General features: G+C 46.4%; 1 protein-coding gene across 1 annotated transcript in view; it reads right to left on the bottom strand.

Moving 5' to 3' along the window:
* The window catches only part of LOC128727441 (lachesin-like), a 46117-nt gene extending 23123 nt beyond the window's left edge, over positions 1–22994 (bottom strand). The window contains exons 1-5 of the mRNA XM_053821356.1: positions 22889–22994; positions 12027–12133; positions 9598–9814; positions 6931–7089; positions 6525–6653 (exon numbers count right to left, since the gene is read on the bottom strand). Of these exons, the coding sequence (XP_053677331.1) occupies positions 6525–6653; positions 6931–7089; positions 9598–9814; positions 12027–12133; positions 22889–22994 (718 nt within the window). The remainder of the gene's footprint in view (positions 1–6524; positions 6654–6930; positions 7090–9597; positions 9815–12026; positions 12134–22888) is intronic.
* Between the last annotated feature and the right edge of the window lie 2869 nt (positions 22995–25863).

The following is a 25863-nucleotide window of genomic DNA, read 5'->3' as shown; positions in this document are numbered from 1 at the left end:
CCCGTTGGGTAGGTGAATATTATTTACGTTCGCAGCACACACAAACACACACATACACACATTCGGCCGCAGGAGAACAAAGTCCTAACTAGTGCCGCTCGTTCTGGCGGCTAAATGTGAGCGGGGCTCATATTCGAATCTACGCACGTACCAGTTCGTAGTTCGTGGAAAAAGTTTGCTCACTCGGGGTATTTGTGCTTGCCAAAGGCTTAAGTTCGAGGCTCGATCGGTGCTGTGCTGGGACGACGAAACCTTGGACCGACGAAAACCCGGTGATGGAGTTTTCTGCGAAAGAATAAAACCCGCCCGGCATTCCCGCCGTTTTCCCTGAGCGTGTTGGAGCGTTTTTCCTCCTCACACAAACGTCCGAACTCAAAACATCACCCCGTAAGGATGCAGAACCTACCGAGCATTATCCAACCATTTTCACTCGCGACTCATCATCCCATGGAAACTGCTGCAATTCATTGCAGATTTTCACGACCAAAGCAATCGGACACATCGGAGCGCTTCCCCAGGGCAGGTTTGTCGACAGAATCGTCCTTGTGGTGGGAACGAACGAGCCCAACATGTCCGCCCAAACCCAAACACAGGCTGGCTACACAGTGTTGATTTTATGACTAGCATTAAAATTATTATGCGATTCATTTTACGATTATGTCTACATCGTGCAAACATTTTCGTGGCCGGATTTCGGTGTGTACGTGTGGGTGTGTGTGTGTGCCGGGGGGAGGAACCGGAAGGGTGAGATAATGATGAGGGATGGGCGGGCAGCTAACAAATTTTACATTTGTTTTTGGTCAAACCGCCACCCGGAAAGCCGGTTCTGAATTTCGTACCACTCAAGCATTCCCCGACCGCGTGGTGTCGACCGTCGTTGGGCTCCATTGGGTTGTTGAAAGTTGTTTTCCCACTCCCATCGGAAGTACGCTCGGTTCCGGGATGGGAAAAATGGGCAACAGAAGGCCGCGGCCAGGGGGTTTTTGTTCCGAACGCATCACCACAAAGTATGGCAAACACGGCTGAGCGAGAGCGTGAGTTGAGGGGCCCCTTGGAGCCAAATGGAACAAATTATTGTAACGGCCATTATGTAAATTGGGGCTTAGACAGTTCGCGCTTACGACTTTGTCTGACACTCTTTTTTGGCAAGGGTGGGCCAGGAAGGCCACTTTAGATGGGCGTTTGTTTCGCGAACTTTACTCGGAACTCGGGGAGGAGGGAGTTGAACCGCCCAGCCAGTTGTTGCTGGCCACCCCTCCCGCAAAGGCAGAAAGAAGGTAATTAGTTAAGCCGATTGCAAGATAGCGCAGTCATTTGGTGGTTGGATGGAAAATCACCGGCACAGTTAATGGTCGCCGTTTGGAGAGGCGTATTGTTGGTTTTTCTTTTCTTCTACCGGCACTGTTTTTGCCACCCAAAACGGGCGGGGAAGCGAAAAGACGACGTTAATCTTTGGTGTTTTTCTTTCGGAAGGGTTGCAATGGATCGCGCGAGGTTTCGGTTGCGGAATCGAAACATTTACGGTGTGTTCGCTGGAGTGGGCAGCTGTCAGTAAGGATATTGCGTTGATGGCGTCTTGCTAATGGTCCCGTGGGTGACAACATCTTCAATGGTTGTGAAATGGTAAGAGAAATTAGGGCGTTTTGAGATGTTAGGTATTGAGTTTGTATTGGAGTTTTCAACGTAATGCATGTGGAAAAATTGCAAAATTATTCTACACTGATTTTCTTACGTTCTATCATTTTCTCTCATCCTATTCTTCTACTTCTGCTTCTTCTCCTTAAGTGGCTCAACCACCTTTACCAGGTCAAGGCCTGCGTTGTTAAGGATTTCTATGATTTGGAATTTTTACATGGTTTGACAGGAGTAGATATTCTCTGATCCCTCGTCTGATATGGTGAGTCTGATTTTTGATAGGATTAGCAGTTTTCACTTCACTATCTTTGACCTGATTGGCTTGTTGTGTTGTCTCCCAATTAATGAGATTAATGAGAAGGGTTGAATTGTTTATACTTATTTAACAGGTACTTCAACCATTTAAAGATCTTAATGCGTCAGAGAAAGCAGTCGGCAGGAAAAACGGTCAATGTCCTGGTCTTAGAGGTATATAAATGTTTTATAAATGTTTTGTATAACTCCAGTTTCAACCGTTACAACAGGTAACTTTACTAGCGAAGTTTCTTGAGGCTGTAATTCGAACGGTTGGTTGCAGCATGCTAGCGCATAATTCAACTTCTGTCTGCCTTTTCACCCACGATATTATTAAGCTGAAGTTATACTGATAAGGCGTTATAATACTGATACTATACCGCTTTGTCTTCCCGTAACATTGTGCAAACTGTAACGGAAGCAGCTCATGAAAATGTTGGCATTAGTTTAGAGCATTATATACCTCATCTCCAGTGCTGTTCAAGTGATCGTACGGGCTCGAGCTCATAATTACATCAAAATCCTCCGCTTTTGTCAAGATACGCCAGTACACCCACCCGATCAAATACCTCATCATGCATCACGTCCGTCGTTTGGCGTTTCGATTCTTCCGACCGAATCGATTGACGACGTCTGAAGTGCCATTTAATGGTCAAAGCATCAAAGCGACACCGTCAGGGATGTGACATCGGTGAGTTCGCTCGCCCTATCCCTTGCAAGGGGGACCGTATTTATACAAGCCACACTTGAGCGGCATCATAAGCGGCGCCGGTAGCACGGACACGGTCCCATCGGGATACCGGCTCCAGGTCAACCGATGCCCGACCGGCCATCAGTAAATGATGATTGTCTTCATTAGCAATAATCGTTATCCCACCGGTGCGGGGGTTGGATATGCTGCATCATCAATTATGTTGCCTCAGGATGTCGAATTGGCCGGTTTCGTGGTGTGTGGGTGGAAAATCGCGCTCGGAAACCGGCTCGGAAGCCCCCTACGGTGGCACGGAACGGGTATAATTTTCGACACCATTTAACAGGTTGACTACAGGATCGATGCTGGTCAACCTTTAACCACCAAACGGTGCTGCTGCTGCTGCTGGACACATCGCACGAGACCATCGCGATGTGAGAATCATGCAGGTGTGCAAAAATTCAATCCATAGCCGGATGCTGGATGCGACAAAACGGAAGAAAAATGCCAATTTACTTGATTGCAGCCAGCTTCCTTTGGCCGTTTTTTTCTCTCTCTCTCTCTCTCTCTCTCTCTCTCGCTTCTTCTTGCCATTCTTGCTGTCTCACGATGTCCTTACACCGTGCCAACACAACCGGTCTCGGTCTCAATCAAACGTGCCCCGAAATTGTGTAATTTAGATTATTAAGCCACTGATGGAGCCAACCCGATAACGGCTTCACCCTCCCGAAATCCTATTGCCGGTGAACCGGAACACCGCCTATTGGTCCCAAAATTTCAGTGCCCCTGGTTGACGTGCCGTTTCCGGCACAAATTCGCCTCCTGCACGTCGAACGTTGGTTCGAACCACCTCACGTACGCTTCATCGGAAGTGTCGAACCTGAACCCAGGCGTTACCAAACATGCCTCACTCGTCGTGGTGCGTTACGGTGAGCCTTCGTCTCGCGTTTGGCGTTGTGGAGATTCTCCCTTTCAGCAACTGCTCCTGCGAGATATGGCTCGCCAGCCAGAACCTTCCCTAACCTTCTTTTGGGGGGATGGAATAAAAAAAAAAGGAGACAACGGCTTCCTCTTCGTTTAGTCCCTTTTGTGCCTGCCCTCGGGCGCTCGGTTGGGATCGCGCAGCATGGAGAGCAGTCCCGGAAAAACGCCCGCACTAGGAGCGCAGTTGATTTTCCCTCAAATATTTATTTTTATTATTTCGTTCACACCTTCACCCCAAATCACCCACCCAACCGTGAACCGGACCGTACACCCACCGATGGTTTGGGTGTGTTTCCTTTTGCGCTGGTGCCGCGTGTTGGAAGGGATTATGGAGGCATTATTGAGTATCCTTCTTATGGTAACTCCCTCCCCGGGATCCTGGGACACCTGGGCGCCTTGGTGTGTACGCCTTCGGGCGGCGGAATTTCTGTTCCGTAACAATTCGCACCAACTTAGCTGCTGCGGTTCGTTTTTGCCCGTGCCGTGTTGAAGTGCCGCAGATTTCGGTGGCAAACGGTCTCCTGGGGGAGCGGGTGCCATGCTGGGTGGGGACAGATCAAGCCTCCGAACACATGTGGTGGTTGTAAGGATCTTAGCGCTAGCGTGGTTGTGCAAATACTACTCGTGGTGGTGTAGCTGAGAGAGAGAGTGAGAAAAAAAGCCGACACAAGAAAACGCCTGAAGGGAAATCCGGAACAAGATCCAGCGTTCGATTCCCGGAGAAGTGTAGGTTTAATTTTTTATCCCATCATCATGTTACATTGTCCCGGCATCCGGCCCCGCTAGTTCCGGCTGTCATTCGTTGGCAGAAGTTTCAGCGTTCGGAACTCCGCCGTCCGCCGTCAATGGATTCCGACAGTTTACGTGCGGATGCGAGAGATATCGTAATTCAACTGCTACGTTGAATGCTCTGCCTGTGCCACAAATTTGGGACTACTCGCTGTGAGCCGGCTTCCCATAAGTGAGGCGTCGTTTTTGGTCTCGGATATGGTGCCGGTTGTGCGATGTGCCTTTAGCGTTTCTTCTGCCGTGATCGATGCGCCAAAATCGTAGTCGCTCTACGGAAGCCGGTGGAGCCCGATTTCACGACATTTGCCAGCCATTTTTCTTCGATTTCCGTTCGGTAGATTTAAATTTTTCCTTCCGACATTGTTCCTGATCCACTGCAAAGGAGTCAGGGAAACCAGAGCGGCAACGGCTAGTAGCGGTGGTGCAACAGAGTTAAAGTGAAAGTGGAAGATCAATGACGACTTTAATTCGGGAACGTTGTTCGCCTTGCATCGATTGAGTCGCACGTCGCTTTTTTGCCGGTCGGTAACGCGTGTCATTCTTCACGCACGGAAAGGATGGGGTTCGGTTGGCGGTTGATCACACACACAGCTTGATTGATTAAATCCATTGATTGGAGACAGCATCGATGCAGATGGGAGCGTAACGATGGCGTTTTAGTGAAAAGATCGCACGTACATTTTGTGTGCACACATTTGGGTTAAAAGTTAAAGCAGCGGCTAAATTGCAGCATGTAAACATTGTTATGTTGCTATATAGTGATATTTTAAAGTTGTCTAAACTTGAAGATGAAACTATACTTTAAATTGTTTTCTTTTGTGATAAGAGATCATGTTACATCATCATAGAATAAGGTTTATTTTTAATACAAGATCCTTAGTATCTTCAGAATTGATTGTTCTTGTAAGAACCCTGTCAAGGCTAACAGGTTTTTACTGTTTTCATTAGTTGTTCAACTTTTAACAAAAATAGCAAGAAAACAACAAAAGTTCAACAAAAGTTTCAAAATATTATGGTAAGCCGTACAATATGAGCTCCTCGAAAGCGAACGCGTTTAAGATGTTTCCCATTTAATCTTAGAATTCAAATCAAACCTAAAGCCAAGCCTCCAACCACAAGGATGTATTTTGAATACACGTAATGCCTTAATTAAAAGTAGCAATAAAAAGCTGTTCACAAACAAATTGCGACTGGGTATCCATTTTTAATCAAAATCAATAACAATCTCATTTGTTCTCACATTTTTTCTTCTGTTGGTTGCGAAATAGCTTCGGAAATGGCTAATAAATTATGTAAACAGCACCAGCACCACCCGGGAAAAGTGATATCGAACCCTCGGCAATGGTAGTTTTCCTTTCGCGGTTTAATCGATGGCTGATGAGGGGAGGATGAAGAAAAAAAAAACAAAGGCAACAAAAAAAAGTCACGATACCCGCGGACGCCAGCGAAGGGCGATCGTTTTCCAGGCGATTGACATAAGCCACCGATGGCGATGGGCGAACGAACGGTGCAATATAAAATTCAAATTAATCCCCGTCAAAATCACCTATCCACTCGTGGTCAGGGTTGTTGGCTTGGCGCTAACAACGTAGCTGACACCTCTAATGGTTTTAAGTAGCCGATCTCTCTTCCCCAAAACAGCGACACGGTAAAACCCCGGTCGGTCTGGACAGGCAGGAATGGCCGATTAGTGTTTTTAATTTCCATACTTCCTGCAGGATTACGGTCACCGCATTGGAATGGAATTATTTCCGCGAACGGTTGTTGCTTTCGCTTTTCTACCGCTTTTCTGCTTTGGACCGCGTGATGTTTTTTTTTTCCCGGGAGCCCTCCCTAGGGCTAGTGATGCTGGAGACGATCGTTGTTGTTGTTGTTGTTTTGTGAGGGTGTATTGTTCTACACTTTTTTTTTGTTCGCCACCAACCACCATCCCATGCTGCACGAGAACGCTCGAGTGTAATTTAATGGTAAATGTAAATTGGTTTTAATTTAAGCAGTTACACCACACCCATATCATCGACAACGACAGCAACAGCGACCACGTCGGGGGTTGTTTTTCCGCGCGTGGAAAACTCCCGCACCGAAGATCGAGTGAGCTGAAGCATGCATGTACCATGGCAACCGTACTTACAGTCAACGCTGACTTTAATGCGCTTCGACACAGTAGGCGGCACACCGTTGGATGCGATGCAAAGGTATGCGCCCATATCCAGGCGGGAGATTTTCGTAATTTCGATGGAATTGCCCTCCCACTCGAGCACTGTGGGTGTCCCGGGTGGGGTGTTCGTGTCCACGGGGGGGTCAGTTTTCCATCCAGGCGGGTTTTCCGGCGACACGAGACGGCACATCGGAAAATGGAAACAGGAACAATTTATGAATGCAGGCGCGCACGGCGTTTGCAGCCCGATAACGATGCGACCGTCAGACACCGCAAGAGGGTTTTCTTGGGGGGTTTGTCGGATTTTCTAGCGCCCAGAGCGCGATGGCGGGGCCCGCGGTTCTGCGGTTTTCGGTGCCGTGTTTCGACGCATACTCACCGTTTAACGATCTATTAATGGCTATTTTGGAGTTGTCGTCCCTCTTCCATTTAACCGTGGGTGTTGGGCTTCCCGTGGCTCGACATTTTAGAGTCACGTTAGAACCCTCGCGGACGATGACGTCGCTCGAGCTCAGCGAGTCATCGATGTTTGGTGGAACTGTATCGGAGAGAAGGTGAGTAGGAATAAAAGGCAACCATTTAAAAGGTGTACTATCGATAAGAGGAAATGAAGTTATATAAAAGGGTAACGGGAATTTGACTAGTAAATTTTGCCTCCATTTTTTGTGCACTTCAAACAGATAATAAATAACCTACAGCAATCAAGATCGTACATCGTACTCAACAGCAATCGTCACGCATTGTTATGTGGCACGAAGCGCACGAAAGGATTCCCAACATTAAACGCCCCACGAATGCGTTCACGAATGCCATCTGTGCGGCTTAAAAACTTCATCCACAATTCCCACACAAAAAGAGCTGTTGCTGGTGTTCGGGAAAGTTTTGTGTGCGCAAAATAAAAAGAAGAAATAAAATAATCCCCACAAAACTACACGTCAACAACACGGACGGGGGCGTGAACCGAGTGTCAGGAGCAACACACGAAAAAAAAAGAGAAAAACACCACACAAAAATGAAGTGTTGAATTTTTAAGAAGAAAGAATACTTCTTAGGGAAAGTTTCCTTTTTATTTGCTTTCACGACACCACACATCCTTCGGCGGATGTTTTGGGGGTTATGTTGCTTTCGTCCTTGCGCCGGCATACGGCGGATTACGGCGTGGAAACACATTCGACCAGCCGAAGGATGAGACTTGCATTTTTCACAAAACATTTCCTCCCCCTCCGCCATGAAAAACCCGCCTCGGGCATTGTTCCCTCCTCTGCATCCCGACGCACTTGGCGCGGCAAAGTGCTTCTCCGTTGGCCTCGCTCCAACGGGTGGATGCTCTGCCCTTTTGCAGCGGCTTCACGCTATGGGAAATGAAAATAAATAAATGTTTATTTTGAAATTGTTTTCATTTCCTTCGCCCGATGCCTCAGGTCCACCCACACGCTGGAGGTAGGTTCGCCAACTAGACATCCTTAAGGATTCGAGCTGGCAGCTGGTTTTGGTGTTGCCAAGCCTGGGCCATGGAGATTTTTCCTTTTCACCTCAAACTCGTGCAACGGGGGAACGGTGTTTTTTGCGGCGGGTGTATTTTTCTTGCATCAGCCATTCAGGATTGCCGCGCTGTTGCCGGTTTTTGGTCACATCCAGCGGGCATTGCGCCTGTCGTCAATCGCTTGGCATGAAGACGAACGACATCTTGGCGGCGTTAGGCGGCCTCAGGGCGCTGTTGGAAGAATGCCTGTATCCGATGACGGTGGCTGATGATCCTAATGTGATTTGAATTTAAATTGATTTCCGTTCTTCATTACGCCTATCGTTTTTCATCGGCGTAAGCGACAAAAGTGCAAAATCGAATCACTTTCTTGCGCCAGTTTGGTTGCAGCACCGGGATCGGATCGGATTTGTGCAATTGTTGCGAAAAGGCAAGGGCGTACAAGGCGAAATGGCCTTTGCCAGGGTGGGTGGAATCGAAACAATACCGGCCCGAGAAATGCTCCGATCGTTGGCGTCGATTCGCGGCGGAAATGACGGCAGACGAAGGAAGAATCTACGCCGGTTCCGAACGGAATGGTTCCGCATCCGTTGCAGCGGTATGCAAATGCAGTGCGGATTCGATTTTTCACTGCCACTGATGTGCTGCCAGATTGGTACGGCGATCAACAAGCATTTGTTCCCGCGAGTGGAAGCAACGCGACACACAGTGTTTATTCTGCAGGGAGGGATTATTTTCACAATTAATCTTTTGAAAAGCTTCCCCCGGCCATCGACCGACATCCTTTCGCACAATCCATTAGCAAAAGGGATGAAGCAAGAACGAGGTTTTCGTGTTTGATAAAATACAGTAATTTGTATTTTGTTCCGTGCAATCCCAATATCACAGCTAGGGCTGTGGAACATTTTCCGCTGCAACAAGAGGCTTGATTGTTTCAAATGCCATTCAAATGGCCATTCTTGCAGCGAACTCGATCTGCGAGCCCAACGCCGCTACGTCTCGGGTAAGTTAATTATCACCGTTTTGTCGCAACGGCAATTGTGTCTCCGCTTAAAGTACGGCGAAGGCAATTTATTTCAACGCTGGGGAAAGAAAATTAAATTTTACCGTCCTCCCCTCCTCGATAACGCTACGGATAACCAGACTGACTTTTCCAGGTGCTAAATTGTGCCGACACATCGGTCGGGAGTATGCGCGAAATCTCTGTTCCTAATTTGATTCTTCCGCCACGGCACGGTAACGGATGGGCTGATGGGTAATAGATAGACGGGAAGAATATCGATTTCCACGAAGGGTGTCGCTGAGCTTTACTAAATGGCTTTCCCGAGCCGGCTGGAGCACGTGATTACGAAAATCGCTCGTACGAAATGTGATCACGTACGGAGGAGAGACAGTACATAACGTTTACCGCGTTTTTTTTCGCTTGTTTTTCCGAGACCAAAGCTACTAAATGGGTGTGACAAAAAGTCATTATAGGGTTTGAGTGTTGAGGGTATAAATCCCGCGTCTTTTTTTCCGTGACAACGCGTGCATGCATTTTCAAAGCCTACTAGGGATACTTACCGACCACATGCAGATAGCCAAACTGCGTCTTCGCCGTGACCGTGTTGATTTGGCACATGTAGCGGCCCTTGTCCTCCTCCTGGACGTTTGATATGTGTAGGAACCAGGTCTTGTGCTTGTCATGCTTGTCGTGCGTGACGCTGATGCGAGGATTCCTTGTGATTACATGGTTATGTACAGTAAGGATCGCGGATTGCTCAAAGTGCATCCACGCTACCTGTGATAAGCCGGACGAAATGCACGAAAAGGGGTTTGCGTTAATAAATAGATATAGCTGATAGAGGGATGGTAAGGTATTTTAAAATGTATTTTGTTTTTAATATCGAAACTAAAGCAAAAATATTTTATCATGTGCTAGATTGTGTATCTAAGATAATATTTTATGTACCAATATTTTGATTCCTGAGGTTGTTTTTACACAAACGTCATGCACTTTATAGTATTTTTAAAAGATTTTAGTTAAAGTAAACGCCCACGTTGAAACGCTCGGATATCGTTACGAAGTTCCTAGCAATAGAGTTTATGTAACATATCACATTACTATAAAAAAAAACATTCAAAATGTGATGCGTCTCCATCTTGAATCCTGCATGATCTACGGAAATGAATGCTACAACTTTTTGTAAGTAGTCTAACTCGACATGTCTATGAAGCCATTTCAAGTGAATCCATAATCCGATATATCTCTGCCATAGGGCAAACATTGTTGGCACTTGTGTTTTTCGGGTGTCTCCAAACCGAACAAACTATAGCCCTTACAAAATGGAGGTGTTAAGGTCGCACAGGACAGAAGGTGGCATCCCTTAAGGGAGCATTTTAACGCCATGGGAGTTCCTTTGCATTCATTGTTCATTTGCTGTTAACGCAATTTGCCCGCCCGAATAATCCGATCGGTGTCGTTTTGTTTACCATCGTTGCAACTAGCGTTGAGAGATGTTGCCCCTGGGCAATTGAACCGGTAGCGATGAAATAAGGATATTCCCAGCCCATGCATATGTGGAAGCCTTTTTGGAGAGCGCGCAGGAGGGTTACTCGGCACTTGATATACTATATATGCTGAGAAGCATCAACCCCTCGCAGCTTTACCAGTGGAGAACGATGCTTCCTAGCTCAACGAACCGTATAATATACTTTCACCTTGATTTTCGGTCTTTGGAGGAATGCCGGAATCGATACGTGGAAGTTGTGCAGGATTCTTGATACAGGATCCCGGCGTCGTATCATATACCAAAAAAAGCGACCCTTTTCATATCGGTCCACGTGAACCAACCGGAAGCGTAACGAACGCTGAAAATGCACTCCCACGTGGAGGAATTTATCTTTTTTTTTTGTATTACACCTGTCTGCAGCGTCCCGTTTGGTCGTGTGAGGATTTTTTGTTGTAGGAATTTCACTGTTTACTATGGCGGGATTTTTCCACGCACACCGAGGAGCTGATCGCTTGGGTAAATATTTACCACCGGCGGCCTTTCGGCGAAGGGCTCAACAAAACCTGGAAGCTCGCTATTTGCTTTGGTTACGTTTGTGCACGCATAATTCGAGACTGGATGAACGTCTGGTCGCTTAAATGTTTGTATTATCCGTGCAAGCGTGAGCCGCCCTTTTTTTCTTCATTCGGCTTTAAACTCGAAAGGATTGACAAAATGTCTCTGGCCAAAGCGCACAGTGATAAAGTAGCTTCAAGCTGAAGCTCAAGCGGACGAAGCAAGCAACCAACCATCACGTATCATTCGCTTGCACCCAAAAGCCGCCCGAATAATAACGGAAAAGGATATGATATGATGGGCACCCTTTAGCTGATCTCTGCCTCTCGAGACTGCCTATGGGAAGGGATCGTTCCGTCTTACTGTCGTGGCAAGAAGGACGCTCGCGTATACGCCGGCAGCGATTTGGATGGATGGGAAGCAGAAATCCCGGGGCCCCCGGTAGAATGCAAATAAATGTGAATTTTTATTAGTAAAATATTCATGATTGCGTGCGCTTAGTGTACGCCGTGCCGAGCCGAGCCGAAGAAGCTGTGTCTCGCTCGCGGGCAAACACGTCGGTTTGGAGCTGTGACGAGGCCACATTGGGCACGATTAGGGACGATATCTTTTTATTAAAAGATAACAATTTTAATAAAATCAGATTTGCACACGTTTCGTGCGAGCGCGCGCTCTCTCTCTCTCTCTCTGTCGATTGACGCGTGATGGACGACGCGTGGTTTCACGCCCGAGCGCGTCCAATGCCGTATGTTTTGGTGTTGTTTCTGTATCTCGCGAATCGTTCGCCACGTGCGGAACATAAATATGCTGAAATTTGCCTACGCTGTAGCGAAGCGAAACGACTGTTTGATAGGCGCGCGCGCGCGCCAAAGAACACCATCAGCGTCGATGGGAATTGTAATGCTCATTGTAATGGGGCGCTTGATTACGCCCAATCGCACTTACTTTATATGATCCTAGGTTTTTGACGGAACAAGCCAGTTTGACGTTCCGCCCGGCAGGCACTGTAACATTTTCTATAACATCCGTAAATTCTGGTTCCTCGACGACAACTGCAAGGAGAGAGAGGCAAGCGCAAACATTAGTTGGCAATAAAAATCAAATTAAATCGTTATTTGTTTTATCTTATGCTCTTATCTTGAAAGATGGTATATCAAGCTCGGTAAGGATTTTATCTATTACCCATGAATATATAAAACAGATTTTAAGAATCATATAAGCTTAACAATACGAGTATGAGCAATCGTCTATACAGGAGGAACAAAGCCTCAAAAAGAATACTAAGGTAAAATCGTGATAAATGATATATTAGTTAATTAATTGAAAATCTGTCATATCTTTGCTCTCATCATGGTAGATGGTATGTCAAAGTTATAGAAGGATTTTATCTTCTACATGTGGATACGTTAAACAGATTTTAGGAATTATTTAAGCTTAACAATACGAGTATGAGCAATTTCTTTGACCAATTGGATTCGTCTATACAGAAGATTCAAAGCCTACTAAGCAAAGCAGAGAATACTTAGGTAAAATCGTGATAAATGATATATTATTTAATTAATTGAAAATCGGCCGTATCCTTGTTCTTATCATGGTAAAGAATTTTTTTATCTACTTCTACCATGGATATTGCTCATACGATTAGACAAGTTTTATTAAGATTAGACAAGAAAAACCATTTAAGCTAAAAATTTGAAGTATATGCAATTGCTTTCATTTGTAGAGCTACTTTCCGTTTGTAGAGCCGTGGCTTTCAAAAAACAAAGCCACGCAGAAAATGCGAACGTAAAACTACTCACAAAATAAGCCAAATGTAACATAAATCAATCAATTAAAAAAAGGTCATTTTCACTTCCGAAGCAGTTTCTATTTTTGCGCGAACAGGTTCAACAAGAGCGCGTTATTTTTATTACAAGAAACGAGTTTTCTGACAGCAACCAAGACACTTTGTCGCTTGCAAAAACAATTCATTCTGCTTTATCGCGGCTCTCGCGCTTTTTCGTCCTTTTTTTTTGTGTGCCGCCGACACTCCTAGGCGAGTGTTTGTTGACCGAATTCCTGAAGTCCCATCCACCACGCAACGTTCATTTTCGAACTTTCAACTCGCTCGCTCGGTACTCTTGAACGCCTGCCAAACGGTTGGGCGGGGGAGACAAACGCGCTTTTACGTTACGCGGGGGCGGTTTTGTCTTTTGTCGCCCAGCCATTTTCGGGCGGCTGTCGAAACCGCATTGCCGAAGATAAATGGCTACAATGGTTATCAATTTCTTGAACCAACGGTGCAGACGCTTTCCCACCCGGAACTCGGGAGATTGGCGCCAAGACGCGTTTTGTTCTACGGCGCCTCCTGGCGGTGGTTCAAAGGAAACGGCCAACGAAAGATCCCGCCAACGACGATGTGGCCGATACAGCCTCCGGTTCACGACACGGCTGGAGACAAACGGGAGGTTTTTTTTCCCTTAGTTCCCGGTTCGCACTCGGCGGGAAGTTTAAAAGTGCTGATGCTAGACGTACGATAGCGAAAAACAAGGTCTTTAGCGAACGCGACAGACTCTCCTCCTGGCTGGGTGGGTGGGAAAATCGGTGGGTTGGGTTGGGCAGGTTTGCAGGAGGAGCAAAATAAAACCCCAAACTAGTGCAGAAAGTGCAGCAACCAACGCCACCACCGGATCGAACTGCGACACCGAAAACGGGCGATGCCAAAAAGTCATTCGGCACCAAATTTCGGTATCGATCGCCTTTTTGTCACCAACGCGTGTTGGGGGATGTTAAAGAGAAGGAGCGACAGTAAAATATGTACAAATAAATATTCTTCCCTCCCCCGGCCAGTGATAAACAAGTGCGAAGGTCGAAGTTGTCGCGTTTGTCAACCGGATGTGAACTGTTTCGACCGCGACCGTGTTTCGTGCTTCATTTTCAAGCCATTCTCTCGGTGGCATCGATCGGAAAAAGCTTCTACCGACGGAGCAAACAACACAGAAGAAAAAAAAACACACCCACAGAGAGAGTGAACTGCAACGCAAAACCGTGCAACCGTGTTGGTTTTCATTTAGTATTCGCAACACGATTTCTTACGATTCCGTTTTACCTTTCCTCACGCAGTGCTGGAGGTCCTTCAGGAAGGTCGCCGTGGGCGTCCTTTTGGGGTAGGTGTTTTTGTGTTAGTGAACGAACCCACGACCTGGCACCGCAGTCCCGACGTCAAGGACTCGTTATAGGTGGCGCAGGACATCCTCCTGGTGGCTTTGTGTCATTAGTGCATGTGGCAAAAGAGGGAGAGAAATTAAATTGGCATAAATTGCCCGATCGCCACTGCACCAGGACAGCTGCAGTCAAAACGCATCGATTGCATCCAAAAACAAGCATAACCGGTCGATCTTTAGACACTCCGTCGTGTGAGTGGGATGAAATGTTGACGGATCGATTGGGATTGTGGTCGAAAGGAGCTGTGTTTTTGGGGGAGTTATTTTCGTTCTCTTTTTCCCTCCATCGCATGTCGCCCTTCGCACGTTCGACAAGCCAGGAAACAGCTTTTCCTTCGTGATATAACAAACTTCTGCCAAAAAGGTCGGCAGCTGCCATCGACGTCAGTTGGTTAGCCGTGAGTTCGTTCGTTGGGTTAATGTCGGGAGGACAACGTTCTCCGGTCTGGCTTCCGACCGATGGGTACAGGCCGACCGAAACCAGGCAATACATACAGGATACACTGACGGCGGGGATAGGAAGCGGTTTTCCGTTTTTTTCCCCCTATCCGATGCCGTCAGCGTGAGGTGGCCTTTTTCTGAAGACATCTCTAAAGACGCTGCTCTCAGACGCTCGGGGGTTGATGGAAAACTCCGTCGGGAAGCGCGGATGGAGGAATGTGATGAAATGCTGTACGTGCCACGTTCGAGTTGTGTCGGTGTCGGTTTTCACCGAGCGTCCCTGGAGCTGGAGGACACTGGAACGCAAACCCGGGAAGCTACACGGAGTTGAAATTAAATTAACGGTGTTTTATCGCCGTTGCCAATTGATTGTTGTTGATAAACTTGACTTTTGGCTGATTTTAAATGAAATTTCATCGTCAGCGCCTGCTGGGATGGTTGGGTTTCTCCTCGGTGCTACGGGGGATTTGGCTTTCGCAACTTGTTTGGCCCCTTTTCCGGAATGCCGCAAAGTTTTCTCCAATCGACGGAAATTTTCGGTGGAAACTTGGGCGAAACTCCACCGCGAATGAATACCAATGAATGCTATCCAAACACGAGCGATTACGTGCTCTTCATTATCGGCTGTTGGCCGCTGGCCGGATGCGTGGATCTCTCCCAGGTCAAATATGATGTAACGCCGATAAGGACGACAGTTGCATCAAATTGGTATTACATGTCGTTGAGAGCGAGAGAGGGGAGGGTTGAAAAAAGAGACATGTGAGTTTCTGATTTGGGTTTGTTTGACTTTTGATGTGACTTTCCCGGGCGGATGTTTCTGTGTAAGAGCCGTACGTGCGAGCGCTCATTTCGCAAATTGCACAGTTCGCGATCGATGCGAAACATCGCAATTGGGGGTTTATTCTGCGAGTTTAATGATTATTAGTTTACTGGTGCTAAACTTACGTAAAGCACACACGTAAGCTTCTTCATTCCGCTCGGAGTGGCTTTACATTAAAAAATCGAGATCTTAAGAGCTTTGATCAACGATCAACATGGTTAAATAGTTTCTCTGGTAAAATTGAAATGTAAAATGGAAGTAAATCAATTTACATCCTTCGCAATTTATGTTTGAATTGATTATTTATTACTTTATGTATTGCTAATCCTTTTTTGAATCTTATGCTATGAATTTATATGACATAAATTCATCCATCTTCAGTACTGTGTTTCTTATAGATGGTTACATTCGTCAGGCATAACTTTTGAAAAAATGCTCATATACCTAAAGTACCTAGTTTAAAATTACGATTTTGTGTTATCAAACAGAACAAAAATATGGTATTATAAATTGAAACATATATTTTATTCAAAAGATTTTTTCTTACGTAATGTTTTAGAGTAATTAATTAATTGCTTATACATTAAAATGTATTTTTACCATGTCCTGCAAACAAATGCAACGGAGAAAAGGGAACCAAAGAAGCAAATCAACGCGTGGGACTATTTCAAGAATGCGCAGAAAGCATGAAAAGTTGAAAGGTTGTAAAGCAACGACTTCTCCTGAAGCTGCTTTGCATGGCCCCCCCGGGGAAGGTGTTCGATCATTAAAAGCGGCAGTCCCGATTCCATTCAATGGCTTCGAGCTGACGTTGACGTACTAATTAACCAATTAAATCTTAATTACATAAAGCGATAATCACGTCAATGTCGCGCTGGGTGAAGCGCGAAGAAAAATGGTGCCCGTCGACAGGCGTGGGCCCACAGATGGGGTCGACGGTGGGCGGTTTCCGTTACGACATTGAGTTCCTCCTGTTGCCTTCGTCCTTCCCACCAGCTGCACTCTTTTCGAGGCGAGTCTTCAAAGCGGTAGGAAAGAGCACCCCATGCGTCCCGCAGCGAGGACGAACGGTGCCGGAAATCAGGAAATCCGACCAGCTCACCCGCCCTCACTCGATGGCTTTTGTCAGCGAGACCGTTTTATGGGTTTCTTGTGTCACAAAGCTGATCCGAGCGGAGGTTCGCGGTTGGCTTCGTTGTGGTTGGAGCATTGATGTAACGTTTGCTACCGCTTAGGCGGATTGGCACGCTTTCCGGAGCTTCCGGTGGTGGTTTGTGGGCATTAGCGAGGTGTCATGGACGGTCGCAATCTGTCGTGGGTGGTTTGAGCAACAAAAACAATCTAATTGAATGTGTATAAAAAGTGGAACCTAATTCCCGAAAACCCCACCTTCGGCTTGCTTCTCCACCCGCCTTGCCGGCATTAATGGGAATATTTGTTGGAACGTTGGTTCTCCGCCGGGGGCGTTTGTGGCTGGGTGGCATTAAGATAAATGGTTTCCTGTTTCCGGACCGAACGATAAACAAGGCGATTAGGCGGGGCTCATTTGGGGGTTTTTTGGTCGGGATCCTTGGGCGAGCTTTCGCTAGTTGACGAGATCGTTGAAGGATGCCATTTTTTTGTGTAGCGTGATTTGGTCCCCCCATGGACAGCTATTAGCGGCGGGTCTGGTGAAAGCGGGTCTTATAAGCGTGGGAAAATTGGCTCCCTGACCGGTCCTGTTGATTAATTCGGCTCTGTGCTGGTGGTGGAAAAGTATCTATTAGCGTAATTGATACGAGCAGGGACGAAATGATGAGGTAAATTAATGTTCGCTTTTTCCGGTTGTGGTTGTTCGCTACTTTCCGGACGGCATATAGGGTATCGAATGGCAGATAATGAGTTTATTCGATTGACGGTAATTCGGTATTTAAATACATTGTAACTTTCGTATTAATTAATGCAAACTTCACGCCGATGTGCGATAATGAAATATCATCACGTGAAACATATTTTCCCGTGTATAAAGGACATCCGTTTTCCACACGAAAAAAAAAATTAATAAGCATTTCTCGCATCATGTTTAAATAACATATGAAACATGGAAAACTGTAAAAATAAGACTAAATAACTATAAAAGTAAAGCGTATGCTTGAGGGTTTACTTTTACTTACAAGTAAACTGTAAATATTTGACGGATCTTTCACATGACAGCTTAGTTGACAGCTACCAAAGTAGCCTTTTTTTTAGTAAGACATGTTTATCTTGTAATGAACTATTGTTGATCATGATCAGTTTTCATCTTATCAAAGTTTTGCAATGACAAATAGTGTTTACCACTTTGTAATGGTTAAAATATGAAGCAATCTTACGATAATGTGGCATATCCGTTAGTGGTTGTTGTATTGTATCCCGATAGTGTTGTGTTTATGCAATGGATCACAGACAGTAAAGCACGAGGTTTCGAATTCTAAGCAGTTCAGTTTGCTTCAAACCTACTGACAAAGGGTTGTGCATTTCGATCGATTGTTCTATCGATTAAAGGGCTCGATATGATATATTCTGTCTGGTGTTGGCAGGACTAACATCTAAATCATACCTGCGGTAAAAGGTGAGTATGCTAAGTTCATTCATTACACCTAAATGACTGGTTACACACAAATGCAATACTCCCGGCGAGCTGCAACCGGGGACACAACAAATCCATCGTCGGCTATCAATTTATTGCTGCTCTATCATCGTCCAATCTGCACGCGGTGACGTACTATTTCATTACTGCTACGCTAAGGTTCACATTCACGAGGCTCGTTGGCGAGTAGTTCCGGGAGGCTTTTTGGGTATAACGATCGTACCGTGCGCCTGCCGTGCTTGCGTAGCGAATTCGTTGCGCCTTTGTTGATGCAGGATTCAAATTTCTTGCCGCACACGGGGCAGCCCTGGTTCGGTGCGGCTTGTTGAGCCATCTGAAATCAATTACCATGTTTTCTCTCTACCTCCAGCGGTTCCACTGCCACGACCGGACCGTCACGCCACGTCGTCAAATAGGCCACGTCGCCCCCCATGGTGGTGATAGCGGCAAAACACTCATCTGACATTGACACTCGTCTCCGTTGTCACTCTGGGGGGCTTGGCACCGGGACACCGACCGCTCGGCCGACAAAGTTCATATTCGTTCATTAAGTTCCACCCGTCGAGTTCCGTTCCGCCGGAGTCAATTTTGTTCGTCCGAGCTGCACCAGCGAGCCCCGTTCGCGAGGCCACCGGTTGCTGTTTTAACGTTTGATTCCGGGTTCGCCAAACCAGGGCTCGTGGGCTCTATTTCATTCGCGCGTGCGAACGCGAAACTCAGCGGACGCGAAAAACAATTTACGGGCGCACAAATTAAAAGCCACTCCTGTGAATGGTTTTAATCATTTAATACCCCCGGTTGTAGAGTTTAATATTTTATTAAACAACCATTCGAGCAGCAGCAGCAGCAGTAGCCGCTGCATCAGCAGCTCAGGACAGATTTTTTCCAGCCATTTTCGGACGCTTTTCGAGTGTTTAACGAGTTTGGCACGGCGTGTGAGCTTATGTTGCCATCACGGTGCCAGAAAGATGAATGGCATTGCGTGCCGGCGAGAAAGGGTTTCGTTTGCGCGGAGGGACCGCTGATAATTGCTCGTTTTACAGCAAAAAACCTCCCATCACCATTGTGGCGCATGGTGCGGCCTGGCTACGTACCGAATCCTGGTTGTTAAAATAATCCTCCAATATGTTCAGAGATTGTCTTTTTGAGTGCATCAATGCTTTTAGCATACGGGATTTGTTGCATTTCTGTGCGCCTCGTGAGCACGTTTTGGGTTGTGTAAATTGTTTCAGGCATTATCTTACATGAACGAAACACCTGCATCACGTGAGCTGTGCTACTTCAAACGAAAAGAGCTATTGAGGATGAATAATTCTTACTGAAATAATTTTTGATTGCAATAGCCACGTCTACTGATCGGTTATAGGTTCCCAACGAAGATGATAATTGCGCAAACTATTGCAATTGTTTCCGTGTTGGGATTGCTTCCAAGCCACCCGTTTTGTTTGTTATGTTCCTTGAAAGTATGCATTATTCTGACTCCAACGTTCATAATTAATTGGCAGCATAATTATACTCGGCGACCGTAGGCGAGGTTTATCATCCTTAGCTCAAAGATATTGGCTTGCTTTTCCACACCACCGTGCAAGGCCGAGGAATGCGGGATAAATTTTCCCAACGGTATCGCGCATTTTCATTGATAGCACGAGCAAAACAATAGCAGAACGATATAACACCCGAGATAAGCATAATTGGATCATCTGTTTTCCATCTGAACTTTCCGCACACCTTCCAGGCGAACCCGCCCGTTTTAATACGCTTTATTCATAACTTTGATTATCTATTATCACGTCCCATAAATCTCTAATGAGTTTTCGCAATTCTCGAAAACGGCTGTGAATGAGTTGAATTAAATTCACACTGCACGTTTCGCCTCACGCTGCGCAAGCCCAGCGTCTCTGGCGAGTTCGGTTCGGTTCGGCTGGGATTGAGTTTCCAGTGCGGATACTGGCAGCATGCAGGATTTACTACAATTAAGCATGCTTTTACGCCATCCCGTTTTGGGTAGAGAACTTGTGCATATGGTTACGGGAAAATTGTTACCAGTGGTTCATGCAAATCACGACCTATAATAGCGGTTCACTTTATTGATTTTAGAATCGGTTAGGCCGTATTTGCATTTTGAAATAACGAACGAAATGTCGTGCATGTAAAAAGGTTTATAAATGTTGCATATTAGTTTTTTTTAACAAACATGAGCAAACAAAAACACTTCCGGTATTCTCAAAAAGGGAATTTAAAATGCCTTTTTAAAATGATCATTTTCTTATCAATCAATATTCATTCCCTCTGATATTAAGATTCATAATACATGACACTATATAACACAATAATACCTCATAAAAGCTACACGATAGCTTGTAAGCTACGATTTGTAAATGCTTTTCAACGGTCTTATCCAAGCGTTGCTTAAAATAATCATTTTCAAATCATTTTGCATGCATTTTTACATGCCATTAACCAGCGGCATTTGTGTGGTTCTTCTCGGATTGGAACTCCAGCACGTTTCCTGCCGCCTGATTGTGGCTATTTCAAAATCCCAAGGAATTCGGTTCATTACCACGGTTCCACCGGCGTTCCCCTGGCAAAGACCGATTTTGCAAATCGAGACGGAGAGCAGACCGTGACCGGATGATTAAGATGGCTTTCGTTGGCTGATGCTCGTTCGTTCGATTACTACGTGCGACCACAAGACTGAGGTTGATTGAATCATCGTCTCGTGTGTCTGCTCCCTCCAGGCCCATCAACATCCACCGAGCGCTGGGTACCGACTCTTAAAAGCTACTCGACGGTACGGATGCAGCGTATCATTTTACACCAACACCGACTAAACAGGACACTCTTCCCTCGAACCCCGAACGAACATTGCATTGGAGTACTTTAACATTGCACCCCCGGTTCGGTGATTCAAGCTCGCCATGCCACACCATGCGCAAAGAAAGACGATGCAACGATTCCGTGTGGCGGTTTAGCTCGTCGTTTCGCCACTGTGTTTCGTAACAAAATCCCTTCAACCGGGATTCAGCGAGCGCACCCGAAAAAGCCACATGTTGGTGTGTCGTATTTATGTAAAACATGACCGCACAGCATCGTGATAATCGCGCAGCCACAGGCGGGCCGTGGAAACGGTGGTACGTGTCCTTTTCGGTGTCCATGGTGGGGGGCGCAGAAAGTAAGCTCGACGCATCAAAGGGCAATGAACGGCGCAGAAGGATGTACTGGGAGACCGTCATCGATGGAGGAGTACGCCCTGGGGAACGTATGTTTCCGAAACGTGGCGCGAATGCCTGCTCGCCACGGTCTCGATCGGGAAAATATTGACCAAGGACGTAGGCCTCCGAGGACCTTTACGGCGTGGGAGGAAGGTAGCAAAAATTCTCAATTGCAAAATTCAAAACCCCTGCGCCACGTGTGCCGTGTAATATTGGAAGGACATTTTTCTCCCCTCGGGGCGTTCGGGTCGAATTTGGTCGCAAAGGACGAGTCAAACAAGGTGCCAGCTGCGTGTGATGACTTTTCCATCGACACACGGTTGCGGCGGAAGTTGGAGTCGTTTCGGTCAGCTGATGAGAGATAGCGAGTGCGTCTGATTGACGAAGCGTGCTGGAATTGCTGCTGCTGCTGCTACTGCTGCTAGGTGAAAGGATAATGTCATACGAAAAGAGAGCTACAACAAAAAAAATAGAGAACAGCACCGGTCGGTACGTGGTGCTTCCGTACCGAGCCGCGCTTGTGGAACGTCGAGATCTGGTGCTATATTGACCGTCACATCTGATTATTATCTATTGTGGCAGGCAGCAGCTACCGTGCGCAGTTCCAGCCCTTCGTGTGTTTGTGATTTAACATGGCAACATACGTCGGAGCCGGTGTGCGATGCTAATGCGAGCAAAAGGCAGCTGACCTGGTTGCGAACAGACGTTACAATTGTGGCCATTGCAGATGGTCACGCAGATTGATCCATGTTCACTTTTGGGGGCTTCAAGATATCATATTTTTATACAAGTAAGCTCATTTGTCAATCGCGTCTCAAGTGAATGATGCAAAGCTGATGTTTGAGGACGAAAACATACCGCTTCCTTATGAGCCATGCTGAAGGATTCATCAAAAATGCGCAAACAAGCATAGCCATTTTGAAATGCAGGAAACCAAAAGAAGCGAATAGAAAACAGAGCAAACATTTGGTTCGATTCTCTCGATATAAAATTCCGACGGCATGTATTTCTCCGAATCGTAATTCAATTTATTCGCATTCTAAACCAAAAACCCATCCCCACGCAAGGGTACCCAAATGTTTGCGTATCGGTTCGCATGAACAGTGATTTAAATGAGCATCACGCTTAAACAGCCATTCCCCAAACATAATTATGTAGTAATTATTATTCCGACGATAATTTCGGTTGCTTCACAAGCGAAGGTACAAATTAATGTAGATTACATTCGAAAACTGCGTTGCAAATGAGTCCCTGCGCGCATCGACTACCGATGGTGTCTTCAAGTGACAGCATCAGTTTGTATGAATATAAAATGAGAGACTCCCTTTCGAGAGCGAGGATTTCCGTCGCCCTCGCACCCATCGGCTTGGTTTGGTGGAAATTTCCGAAACCTCTCGTCCCACGTTCGCGCGTCTCCCAGCGGAATAATTACAATTTTCCACCGTTTCCGGCAAAGGGCGTCTCGCCGGAAGGGAAACTTGTCGAAAATTACAACACCACCGTGTGCCTTCCGGGTCACTTACCGTTTGTTGCAGGTGCCGTCCCGGTCTTGCTGGTCGTGTTCGAAGAGACCCCCGACGTTGCTAGAAGCATGAGGAAGAGGGCCTCGAGTGTTTGTAGGCCGCTCATCAGCTGTTCAGTGGTAGTGCCCTTCTCATAGCACGATGGCTATCGATCGCACCCCGAGCCGGCTGTTCCGGTAGTGTCGCTAAACTTTCCACTAATTTGCCCGCCACGCGTTCCGGCGGGACCGTTTAACCGTTGTTGCGCGCGTTCGGTGAATTTGTGGGGGCGGGTTTTGCCTTTTTGGCTCTGCACTTCACGATCTGTACACTTCACTTGATTACACTGAATTTAAAACTTGACCTAGAAAAGCATCATCTTGGGTCACTTTAAATGTGCCGCCCAAAAATCACTTCGTAAAAATAAACCCCCTCCGTGTTGGTTGTACACTACTAGGCATTCTTATGGGTAGCATCTTGCGAGGATACATTTAAAATGTGTTATTCATCGATCTCGCATCGAAAGTAATGACACTTTTAATATCTTGATCTTATTAGTTTCTTGTGCATTATTACTTCACTACTTTGAACATAGATGTGATATTCTATTGTGCATTCGTAAAACTCTAACATTAATACTAATATGACAATTTTTATACAACAATTTGTGTTTTCAGTTGTATTTTTTTGCAACAACGTTTTCCTCAACTGGCATAAATGGGTTTTGAAAATAAAGATAATATTTTACTTCAGAGTCTTTCGATATTGAATGCCCAATCAACCATTTTCAACTATTGTGCGTTAGCCCAATCAACTATTGTGCGTTAAATCACAAGCACAGCATAATACACTCGATATAATTGTGCATATTGATTGTAAGATAATGTAACTCATTGCTTGTAAAAGAGCAATTACCAGCAGAAAACAGAAAAACGATTCTTAAAATTGCACTTTAAATAGAATTGAAGAATAGCAATAAATGTTTCATGCCGCGGAGTGCATCAACATTTTTAATTATCAGCGCATATTCTCTGGAGAAGCAATGAATCAGCTATCATGATAGTTAAAAGTTGGCTCCCATTTTTGATAACAAATATAAAATCAAATTTAGGGTAATATATTATAAAATATCGCCAATTGTACGTTGAACTCAAACTCATTGGTTGTGCTCCTTATTTAGGGCTAACATTGAACAGTTTTGAAATCACAAATCATTCATTATAGCATCAAACATGGCTGCGTTTTCAATAGTGGCCACCCAATTCCGGATAATGCAATGCATGATTTTAGTGTAATTTATTTCAATTTACTGTCACATGTCGCTAGGGCGCAAAAAAAAAAGAAAGAAGCAAATTAATTGCCATACTTTTATGCTTTCGCGCGAAGCTGTCAACACGCGTCCCAAAACCGCGACCAATACCCGGGCCGGTGCAATTAGGTTAACACATTTCTACACAACGCCACCGTGCGCACTCATTTCCGGGTGCGCATTTTCGATCGCGCACGGTTTTGCCGCTTCCGTTTCGCCATATTCATAGATTAATTAGTCCGAGCCTGGAATCGCCGCGAGCTCTCAGCCCCCGGGTGGTGCGTGCGTTGACGTGTGGCATTTTGCTGGCATCGGTTCGGCCTTTGCGGTCTATATCGCTAACGCGTCGAAACCGAGTATCGTTTACTTTCTGGCTCCAGCTCGGATGCGATGAGGTTTTTGAGGTTTCGTTTCGGGAACACACACACACACATTATGCTCCCCACATCAGCGCGTGTCCTGGGGTTGGTATCGTTTTTACACACACACACACGTTTTCCACACACACGCACTGAGTTGGTGGGTTTTGGAATGGGTAAATATTTTCCCAACACCGGCCAATCGATGGATCCGTCCGGGTCCGAATCCGTGCCCATCATCGTATCGTTGCCGTTTTAACCGCATCACCGGGCGAGCGTTACTCATATGTTAAATATTTACAGCCAAAACAACCAAAAAAAAATCAACCTTAATTAATTACAACCAACACCGGCACCGGCACCAGAACCATCACCCGCGCTAGCACGCCCCCGCCACACGTCGTCCGCTCGTCGATCGATTCCACGCGAAATGGGTTGTGTTTCCGGTTTCGATTTCGAAGGGTGTATTTGCATGCTAATGGGAAAGCGTCCTCTTTATCGTCACTATAATAAACACCGGCCGCGAGGCGATGTAACGCAATACGCCACTGCCACGCGGGGTGTGTATGTTGTGGCGCTTATGTGTCGATATTTACATTAAGATAATTAGATTGTTTCTGCTCGAAAGTGACGCGCCACCGGAACGCACCACTTCCGGTGGTGTGGTAGAACGTTCTTCCAACCTTCGAACCGTTGGCTTCGACCCCCGATACACGCTGATAAATCATCTGTTCGCGTGGTGTCGATTTGAGGTGAGCCCGATGGGCACAAGCAACGAACCCCTTCGAAACGCGCGGATGTGACGAGGCAACAAACGGTCCACCGCGTACCGTGGCTTCCGGACAGCGCAACTTTTGCGAACCTTCGCTGTGTGAGTCCTGTCGAGTACTGAGCACGCCAGCCCAAGTCACCAGCCGATAAGACCAGCTGCTCGCTGGCTGGCGTCCGCCCGGTAGTTCTGATGCATCCGTGTCCTTGCAGTGGGCGAGAGCGAAAAGGGTGGCGATTGCAAGCGCGTTTCCGGCCGTCCTGTGTGTGTGTGTGTGTGTGTATGGCTGGCAACCGGATGCGACCGGATGATTTCCCCAGCTGCGTCACGGGAAGAAGAATATTGCGTTCGGGTTTTTGCGTTCGCGCCTCCCCACTGGAGGGGATGATTCCATCGCGGTGGGGGTTGCCGCTTCCGAGTTCGCGTGAATCGTGGCGTTTTTTCCCCTTCGAAGGATTCGGGTAGCGTTCGGAAGGACTCGTTAGCCCGTCGGCATCCTGCTGACGGTTGCTGACGCCGTCCGATAATGATGCTAGCGATGATAGCGACGGTGCGGCGG

This window comes from Anopheles nili, chromosome 3, assembly GCF_943737925.1.
Source record: "Anopheles nili chromosome 3, idAnoNiliSN_F5_01, whole genome shotgun sequence".
Lineage (NCBI taxonomy): Eukaryota > Metazoa > Arthropoda > Insecta > Diptera > Culicidae > Anopheles > Anopheles nili.
This window is presented reverse-complemented; position numbering and strand designations above follow the sequence as displayed.